This window comes from Theropithecus gelada, chromosome 4, assembly GCF_003255815.1.
Source record: "Theropithecus gelada isolate Dixy chromosome 4, Tgel_1.0, whole genome shotgun sequence".
Classification (NCBI taxonomy): domain Eukaryota; kingdom Metazoa; phylum Chordata; class Mammalia; order Primates; family Cercopithecidae; genus Theropithecus; species Theropithecus gelada.
In genome coordinates, this window is record NC_037671.1 from 34102660 (window position 1) to 34111799 (window position 9140).

The following is a 9140-nucleotide window of genomic DNA, read 5'->3' on the forward strand; positions in this document are numbered from 1 at the left end:
CTCTGTCGCCCAGGCTGGGGTGCAGTGGCCGGATCTCAGCTCACTGCAAGCTCTGCCTCCCGGGTTCCCACCATTCTCCTGCCTCAGCCTCCCGAGTAGCTGGGACTACAGGCGCCCGCCACCTCGCCCGGCTAGTTTTTTGTAATTTTTAGTAGAGACGGGGTTTCACCGTGTTAGCCAGGATGGTCTCGATCTCCTGACCTCGTGATCCGCCCGTCTCGGCCTCCCAAAGTGCTGGGATTACAGGCTTGAGCCACCGCGCCCGGCCTTTTTCACTGTTTTTACTCCAGAATTCTCAGTATTAGTCTCCCATGTATCTCCCTTGTTGCCTCACGCCACACACTGTATCACCCCACTCTGTCCTGGCTTCCTATAATTCCTAGTTCCCACCCAATTCATGTTTTGCCTCTGGCCCTTCTCATCCGTAGGAATCTTTGCCACCTCCTCATAGCTCTGGATTCTTGGGCTCTAAGCCTGAGGGCCCAGGCCCTCAGGCAGAGTCCAGAGATACAGGCACAGAGGCCCTGACCCCTCACATCTGGAACCGTTTACATACTGGTGAGTAAAACTGAGTGAAAGGACTATGATAGAAGGGTTAAGAATGAGATGGGCTTCTGAGCTATCATCTCCTCTCACTTGTCTTCTGGTTGGTGCTCCCTTCTCCAGCCACTAGCCGAAAGAGTTATCGGCCCAGCTCCATGGAGCCTTGGATGGAGCCCCTGAGTCCTTTTGAGGATGTGGCTGGCACAGAGGTGAGTGAGGGTGGGAGGGTGTCTGAGCTGGGACTTCTTTGAGCACTGGCCATACTCCCCCACTTGCTCTGGGTTGAGTCTGGAGCTGTTCTCTCATTTGGTTGTCCCTTCTGCAGTTTATCTGTGTGCATCAGTCAGGTATTGGGGTGCTTTCTACCCTGACTTAACTAACTCCTTCTCCACTCCTCTCAGATGAGTCAGTCTGACAGTGGGGTGGACCTGAGTGGGGATTCTCAGGTGTCATCAGGTCCCTGCAGCCAGCGAAGTTCCCCTGATGGAGGACTCAAGGGGGCAGCAGAGGGACCCCCCAAGAGGCCTGGAGGCCCCTCACCCCTGAATGCTGTTCCTTGTGAGGGTCCACCTGGCTCTGAACCTCCTAGGAGACCGCCACCTGCCCCCCACAATGGGGACAGAAAGGTAAAAGACTAAAAAAGGATAAGGGGAATGTTTCCAGGAATCTGACTTTGGCCCTACCTTTTTCTGCTTTTTCCCTCTGCGTGTGTGTTGTGGGCATTCCAATTTAGATTTCCTTTCCCCTCCCCCAACCCACTTTACTGTATGCCCAATCCAGGAGCTGCCCCGGGAGCAGCCTCTGCCCCCTGGCCCCATTGGCACAGAACGATCACAGCGTACAGACCGAGGCACAGAGCCTGGCCCCATTCGGCCATCCCATCTACCTGGTCCCCCAGTCCAGTTTGACACTAGTGACAAGGTCTGTGTGGGCTGGATATGGGTGTCCTGAGTTGGGTGGAGAGAAGGGAAGGACTAAAGGTGGGACATAGAGGACGCATGTCTGTCATGGGACAATGTCTCCTGCCTTGTTGTGATCACAGGACTCGGACTTACGCCTAGTGGTAGGAGACAGCTTGAAAGCAGAGAAGGAGCTAACAGCATCAGTCACTGAGGTAAGTGGGAGTAAGAATTTGGTGGAAAGGCCCAAGATTGCCAGAGAAGATTGCTGGGAGTGACCAGGGCATCCAGGATGCCAGACATCTCTCTCCACAAGGCCTTTCCTTCCCAGGCCATTCCTGTATCAAGAGACTGGGAGCTGCTTCCCAGTGCTGCTGCCTCTGCTGAGCCACAATCCAAGAACCTGGGTTCTGGGCACTGTGGCCCGGAGCCCCTGTCCTCAGGCCAGCGTCTGTATCCTGAGGTCTTCTATGGCAGTGCTGGGCCTTCCAGTTCTCAGGTAGGCCCCACGTCCCATTGCATGACCCCTTCTGTAAATAATCATTTTTTTCTGCCTGGTACGTATTTATAATCAAGCCTTTCTATGTTGTAGAGTTGTGAAATACCACTTTGTCACATCATTTTTGTCCCTGCGTTCTGCTGCTATGGGTGGGATGGTGATCTTTTCTTGACCACAGATATTAAAGATGTTTCAACCCTGCTCTTCTGCAGATCTCTGGGGGAGCCATGGACTCTCAATTACATCCAAACAGTGGAGGCTTCCGCCCTGGGACACCCTCACTGCACCCTTACAGGTAAGACTCGATACCTGTGGACCACAGAAGTACTTGGAGATGTGTTTCAGGGGAGAGAGAAGGGGAAGACAGTTCTAGGGTACCAGAAGCTAGTGGACTTAAGGCATTGCTAGGACTCTGGCTTCCTAACAGCTTTTCTCCCCACAATTTCTTTCCAGATCACAGCCCCTATACCTACCCCCCGGCCCAGCCCCTCCCTCGGCACTGCTCTCTGGGGTAGCTCTCAAGGGCCAGTTTCTGGATTTCTCCACACTGCAAGCTGCAGAGCTGGGGAAGTTGCCGGCTGGAGGAGTTCTCTACCCTCCACCTTCCTTCCTCTACTCTCCGGCTTTCTGCCCCAGTCCTTTGCCCGACACATCGTTGCTTCAGGTAAGAGAGGGGCAGGTGTTAGATATTGGGGGATAGGGTGGGGAGAACGATTTTGTAGGGGTTGATGTATTTCTTCCCATTTCCCAACAGGTACGCCAGGATCTGCCGTCCCCTTCGGATTTTTATTCTACTCCTCTGCAGCCTGGTGGCCAAAGTGGCTTTCTCCCTTCAGGGGCTCCTGCCCAGCAGGTATATTGTATCTTCCCACTTCCCCTTCATTTGATTTCTCTGTCCAGTCACTGGCTTTGATTTTCCCTGGTTTTCTGACATTCCTTCCTGCCCCCAACATGCACACCCAAATTTCTTGTTACAGATGCTTCTACCCATGGTAGACTCACAGCTGCCTGTGGTGAACTTTGGCTCCCTGCCGCCAGCACCACCTCCTGCCCCACCTCCCCTTTCTCTGTTACCTGTGGGCCCTGCTCTGCAGCCCCCAAGCCTGGCTGTGCGGCCCCCACCTGCTCCTGCTACTCGGGTGCTGCCTTCACCTGCCAGGCCCTTCCCTGCTAGCTTGGGGCGAGCAGAGGTAAGGTACAGCAACTGAGGGGCTAGGGAGTGCCAAGATTTAGGAGTAGGGATTCTGTATTTCAAGGCAGGGAGTTCATGATTTTTCTTCCCGCAGCTGCATCCAGTGGAACTAAAGCCGTTCCAGGATTATCAAAAACTGAGCAGCAATCTTGGGGGACCTGGGTCATCACGGACTCCCCCAACTGGAAGGTGAAAGGGAATAGGGATGTGGACTTTCCAAGTGCTTCCTTACTTTGGGACCAGGGTCTGGATCCTGGGCATGCCTTAGATGTCCTCCTTCTCTTAGGTCCTTCTCTGGCCTCAATTCCCGTCTCAAGGCCCCGCCTTCCACCTACAGTGGAGTCTTCCGCACCCAGCGCATCGACCTTTACCAGCAGGTAAAGGAGAAACCCCTGTGGCCCCAGCTCTAAATTGGAGTTGCCACCTGATTTCCTGTCATTCCATCCCATCCCTGACCTCCCACTATGACTCACTGTTTAACACATGCCTGTCCTCTAGGCCTCCCCACCAGATGCCCTGCGCTGGATACCTAAGCCTTGGGAGCGGACAGGGCCGCCTTCTCGAGAAGGGCCCTCTAGACGGGCAGAGGAGCCTGGGTCCCGAGGGGACAAGGAGCCTGGGTTGCCCCCACCCCGCTGAGGGAGTTCCTCTTGCCCCCTACCCCCGGGGCTTGTATATAGATTATAAATATATAAGGGGGAAAGGGGTGGGGGGAGGGGTTGTGGGGCTGGGGCCTCACTTCCCCTCCTTCCCCTTCCCCTGGTCCCTGACCCTGGGGCTGTTTGTTAAAAAAGAGTAATAAAAAGATTTAAAAAAAAGTTCTACAGTGATTTGGGGGATGGGTTGTTGGCATTGTCTTAAAAGCATGGTGCTTAGTGATCTGTAGTTTCAGTCAGGGAAATACTCGTTACATTCCAGAGAGCTGTTGAAACTAAAAACATGACCATCATATTGGATCATTAAATTTTTGTGAGTCAGGAATTTGGGCTGAGCTCAGCTGGATAAATCTTTTTTGTGCCAGTGAGGTCAACTGGTTATCAGTCTGCAGCTGACACCTGGGCTGGTCCCAATATGGCTCCCTTTGCTATCTGGGGCCTTGGTGGGACATCTGTAACATTACTGGATTATCAACTAGCGTCTTCACCTGGATTCTCCAGCAGACCTGTGAGCTCATGTTCCAAGAGGTCTAGGTGGAATCTGCTAAGCTTATGCAATGTTTAACTAGCCAGGGTAGGGGATGGGGGGTGAGAACGGACATCAACTGCATCTCACAGAGACTAGCAAAGAATTTGCAGCCATGGGACTTTGGTCCTTTATGATGAACTAAGGGGAAATCTCTGTTAAGGCCTCAATGTTGGAGCACATTTAAGGGGCTCTTTGAATTGGATAGACCAATTGCAGCACTGTCAAACTAAGTGGGATTTCACATGGTAACATTGCATGCTAGTTATGCTAAGACTACACGTAGGTCTGCAGCTGCTCAGAAACTTTGATGACTAATTTGAGAGCTCTATCCTAGCATGCACCTGGAATATGCTCCCAACTCAAAATACAGGTCTTTTATTTACATATAAAGTGCTTTTGCACAAAAAAAAATCAAAACTGGTTTGTACAATTCAGCGTGCTGGGTGAACAAAAGTGTCCATATGCTCACGAGATACAAGCTTTCTGGTACTCCAAGGAAGTATTAATTTAAAAAACAAGTTCACACAAGATTAAGGGACTCACACTACTTAATGGAGACAATGTAGAGAGAGAGCAGCCAGAAAAATCCGACTTTTATTTCTTAAATACTGTGAAGGGGGGAAACGGTCCCCTGATGAGGAAGGGCCATAGAGCAAAGAGCTAAGGATCATCAGCAAAGGCCCGGTGGGCATTGGGGAAGCGCTGGGGACTGTAGTTGGGGTCTTCCTGCAGTCGTTTTTGTATATCGGACCGGAGCTAAAGAGAAAAAGCAAGCAGGTTGGAGAAACACTGGCCAAGTCCCTATGATCCCAGCAAGCAAACAAGGCCATCCCTCAGAAGCTAACATTTCCCCCACCAAGCACACTGTCAAATAGCCCGGGGTGGCATTGTCAAGCCTTCCCAGATGCCAAAGGGGAAAACAAATGGTAGCACCAGGGTGACCAGTTCATCGTTGAAGGGATCCAGGGAAGAGGGACCCTAGCCCAACCCCTCCCACTAGACCATCCCTATTCTGCTTCAAGGTGGGGGCACCTGCTGCCTGTAGCTCTCCTGAACCTCTGGTGCCTCCAGGTCCCGGCTCAGGCTCTCGGGGCTCGTCAGGGGCCTAGCTCCGGCTGCCTTAGCTGCCCGGCTCACAGCCTCTGAGAGAAGCAGCTGGGGGCCCTCACCCTGCATCGTCTGGGGGACAGGGTTGGGAGGGAAAAGAGGATCAACGTCAGATCCAGTGCCACCATCCGGCTCACCCTTTCCATGAGTCAACCACTCCACTGAGTCTCCATGCTAGTGGAGAGAGGGGAAATAGAGTCCAGGATGTGGTTTTTACAGCAGAAATGCCTTCCTAATTCCCCTTGGCTCTAGCCAAAACCAAAGTGAATGTGCTTGAACGTGCTCTTCAAAATGAGAGGCAGAAGGGATCAAGCTATCTGGGATTCAGAGCTAGATAATTCACAAGAGGAAACCCACCTTAAAGGAAAATGGGATCTAAGCACATGGGGATTAGGCAGCTGAGAAACTAATACAGGACTGCTAACAAACAGACTGTCAAGTCCTGTATGGTTATGCAACAACCAAGAGCAAGTCTGAATCCCAGAAAAGTTTCCTCATTAAAGGAGGGGAGGGGAGGGGAGACTGAATCACAAGAGCTCCTACCATCTCTAAATAGTTTAATTCCAGGCACGACGGGGAAACCTGGATAGAGAGAGAGGCTTAGGGAAGAGGAAAACCAACCTTGCGTCTCTTGGCAGGCATACCACTGAGGTAGGCATCACTCAGAGGGGGCTGCGGTTTCACCTTCCGCTGGCTCTGAATGTCCTGCTGGATAATAGGGACCCATTCCTGGGGAGGAAATGATGAGAAAGTAGTAATGCCCTTGACTTTCAGCTGCCTTGACCCACTGGATTACTTCCTGACACTTACTGGGGGGACTGCAGCTGCCCAAGGTTCTGTCTCAGCTGAAGCTCCATCCTGTTCATCCCGGGAGCCCCCCTCAGGAGCAGGAGGTGGACCTCGGGACATGGCCTCTTCTGCTGTTGTTCCAGGGGCTGGGGAAGCATTCTCCCGCTGAGTGTCAGATGGTGGGAAGAGCCAGGCTTCAGAATTTTTAGCCTCCAAACCTTTTTTTTTTTTTTTTTTTTTGAGACAGAGTCTCGCTCTGTCACCCAGGCTGGAGTGCAGTGGCCGGATCTCAGCTCACTGCAAGCTCCGCCTCCTGGGTTTACGCCATTCTCCTGCCTCAGCCTCCTGAGTAGCTGGGATTACAGGTGCCCACCACCTCGCCCAGCTAGTTTTTTTGTATTTTTTTTAGTAGAGACGGGGTTTCACTGTGTTAGCCAGGATGGTCTCGATCTCCTGACCTCGTGATCTGCCCGTCTCGGCCTCCCAAAGTGCTGGGATTACAGGCTTGAGCCACCGCGCCCAGCCACCTCCAAACCTTTCTCCCGCAGCCCTCCACTCCACATTATCTGGCCCCTCAACCTCCCCCTCTCCCGAGTACCTGAGGCTCAGGGGAAGCTCTTTCTGCTCCCTGAACTTCCATTGGCTCCTCAGGAAGAGGCTGTGAAATTAAAGAACAACATATTTCGGCTGGGCATGGTGGCTCACGCCTGTAATCCCAGCACTTTGGGAGGCCGAGGCGGGCGGATCATGAGGTCAGGAGATCGAGACCATCCTGGCTAACACGATGAAACCCCGTCTCTACTAAAAATAAAAAAAAAAAATTAACCGGGCGTGGTGGTGGACGCCTGTAGTCCCAGCTACTCGAGAGGCTGAGGCAGGAGAATGGCGTGAACCCGGGAGGCGGAGCTTGCAGTGAGCCGAGATCGCGCCACTGCACTCCAGCCTGGGCAACAGAGCCAAGACTCTGTCTCAAAAAAAAAAACAACAACATATTTCCTCTCAGATCTCTCCAGTTCTCTCAAGTACCCTGACCCCACTGCCCAACAGGTCCCTTACCTGGGGGGGATCACCAACCCTGCGAACGTATCTGAGAATGGCATCAGGGCCTACGGGCATGTGCTCCAGTACCACCTGAAGCCTCAGTCCCATCATAGTGGTCAGCCAGCTCACCAAGGAGGGATTCACCCCGCGAGACATACGACGCTGAGGGGCAGAAAGCAGATTTAGAACATAAAACCCTCAACCACCTTTCCTAATATATTAGATCTGGGGTATAGAACATCAGTTTAGAAAAGAAAAATGAAAACTGCAGAGAATGGAAACCTCAGGAAACAAAAGGCTAAGGACCTGGGGCTAGGTGGTGCTTACAATTCGGCCATTGATAACAGCAGCAAGCTCCATCTGCTGTCCCCCCAAGCAATGCAGATTCAGGGCCAGGCATTCAAACAGGCCTTGGTTACACAACTCCAGCAACCGGGCCCCAAATCCACTATCTGTGGGCAAAACACAAGGAGGGAATGCTGGCACATGGCAGCCCTGCACATCCAACAGGCCCCACTTGCCCCAGCCTGGCCAGCCACTGACCTGTGCAATGCAGCACATGAGCAGCAATGCTATTAAACTGCTCTTGGAGAAATTCCAGGTTTGTCCGGATGATGTCCACACCTGGCTGAACCTGCACCAAGGACTGAGAGACAAGATACACAAAAACAGGAATCGTAAGACTGGGAACGGAGGAGGCAGCTGCCTTGACCAGACCCAGGAGAGGAGGGGAATAGAGAAGGGTTACTCACAAAACTCTCCCGCACATACTCTTCTAGCCCCGTGATCAATGTGTGGGTTGCCATCTGCGGAGGAAACAGAACAGGTTTAGTTCAAAGCCTCAGTCCTCCCAAGACTTCCACCTTGACCCCAACAAGTCCAGGGCTTGTGTGGGGGCAATTGGAGCTTTACCTGGCAGAGAAGCAGTCAGAAACAAGGAATAAAATGTGCAAAGGAGGAGAGCTCTGGGGCCCCTGGCCTTCATTTACCCGGATGTTACTGGGGGTGGGCTCCTGACCACCCAGGTAGTGTTGGTGGAAGAAGGATCGCAGCTGGGGTTGCAGCCGTTGTAGTGGCTGAAAATGCCCATGAAGAAGCATCACTACGTCCACCATAGAGAAGTTCTGGCACAGAAGAGAGAGCAGGGCCCCAAAGAATCCTGGAGGACAGGGGCAGATGTTAGCAATCGCCTTTACCACCTGGCTTGCCCACCCACAACCAGGTGTCAACCTCATCCCACCTTGGCAACACCCCTAAACCAAGGCCATCTACCTTCCTCTGGCTGCCCCTTCCTAGAGCAAGCCAAAGCACCCCCTTTTGCTCACCAAGGGCCCCATCAGCTCCAGGCTCAAAGATGTTGCTGGATCCACTGAGGCGTTGTATGAAGGCAGCAATACTTTCACTGCTGCCAGCCCGAGCCCCCAAGGAGCCCAGCAGGGAGCTCAGCACACCCTGCACCACTGAGGTAAAAAACTCCGGTGATAGGCTCTCAAGACCCAGGCCTCCAGGACTCCCTGCCCCACCAGAAGGGGAGCTTGGTGGGGGCATGGTCTGCTGCTCTGGGGCAGGTTGTGGGGGTGGAGGAGGTGGGGGTGGTGGAGGGGCTGTCTGTGTTGCCTGGCAAATAGAAAACGAACAAAGAACAGAAGGTTGAGGTGAGAATGCAGATAGGGAAATAATACGGCATCAAGAGGGCACAAACATATGGGTCTGGGAAGATGGGGAGTTACATTCTGATCTTCACTGCTTAGAGCAGAAATATGGTAGGTATTTAACAGAGTCAGGCAGCACAACTACCTACCTCTTCCTCTGAACAGGTTGTCAGAAAGCAGTGACACTAATTACTACACTTTCTTTTTCTTTTTCTTTTTTTTTTTTTTTTTTT

At 52.5% G+C, this 9140-nt stretch overlaps 2 protein-coding genes across 18 annotated transcripts in view; one reads left to right on the plus strand and one right to left on the minus strand.

The window, feature by feature from the left end:
- The window catches only part of PRRC2A (proline rich coiled-coil 2A), a 17498-nt gene extending 13547 nt beyond the window's left edge, over window positions 1-3951 (plus strand). For both annotated transcript variants that reach the window (XM_025381829.1, XM_025381828.1), the window contains exons 19-31: window positions 429-558; window positions 667-752; window positions 945-1169; window positions 1324-1464; window positions 1586-1657; window positions 1774-1941; window positions 2154-2236; window positions 2395-2605; window positions 2696-2794; window positions 2919-3131; window positions 3228-3322; window positions 3420-3510; window positions 3632-3951. In XM_025381829.1, the coding sequence (XP_025237614.1) occupies window positions 429-558; window positions 667-752; window positions 945-1169; window positions 1324-1464; window positions 1586-1657; window positions 1774-1941; window positions 2154-2236; window positions 2395-2605; window positions 2696-2794; window positions 2919-3131; window positions 3228-3322; window positions 3420-3510; window positions 3632-3772 (1755 nt within the window). In that variant the 3' untranslated portion in view covers window positions 3773-3951. The remainder of the gene's footprint in view (window positions 1-428; window positions 559-666; window positions 753-944; window positions 1170-1323; window positions 1465-1585; window positions 1658-1773; window positions 1942-2153; window positions 2237-2394; window positions 2606-2695; window positions 2795-2918; window positions 3132-3227; window positions 3323-3419; window positions 3511-3631) is intronic.
- Window positions 3952-4881: 930 nt separating this feature from the next.
- Window positions 4882-9140, minus strand: part of BAG6 (BCL2 associated athanogene 6) — a 15378-nt gene continuing 11119 nt past the window's right edge. For 11 of the 16 annotated variants that reach the window (XM_025381835.1, XM_025381830.1, XM_025381834.1 and 8 more), the window contains 11 exons: window positions 8581-8872; window positions 8245-8414; window positions 8008-8061; window positions 7799-7901; window positions 7583-7707; window positions 7271-7417; window positions 6813-6872; window positions 6236-6379; window positions 6047-6154; window positions 5351-5497; window positions 4882-5074 (listed from right to left, as the gene is read on the minus strand). In XM_025381835.1, coding sequence (XP_025237620.1) covers window positions 4979-5074; window positions 5351-5497; window positions 6047-6154; window positions 6236-6379; window positions 6813-6872; window positions 7271-7417; window positions 7583-7707; window positions 7799-7901; window positions 8008-8061; window positions 8245-8414; window positions 8581-8872 — 1446 coding nt within the window. In that variant the 3' untranslated portion in view covers window positions 4882-4978. The remainder of the gene's footprint in view (window positions 5075-5350; window positions 5498-6046; window positions 6155-6235; window positions 6380-6812; window positions 6873-7270; window positions 7418-7582; window positions 7708-7798; window positions 7902-8007; window positions 8062-8244; window positions 8415-8580; window positions 8873-9140) is intronic. The other 5 variants (XM_025381844.1, XM_025381846.1, XM_025381843.1 and 2 more) reach the window with 2 other exon arrangements.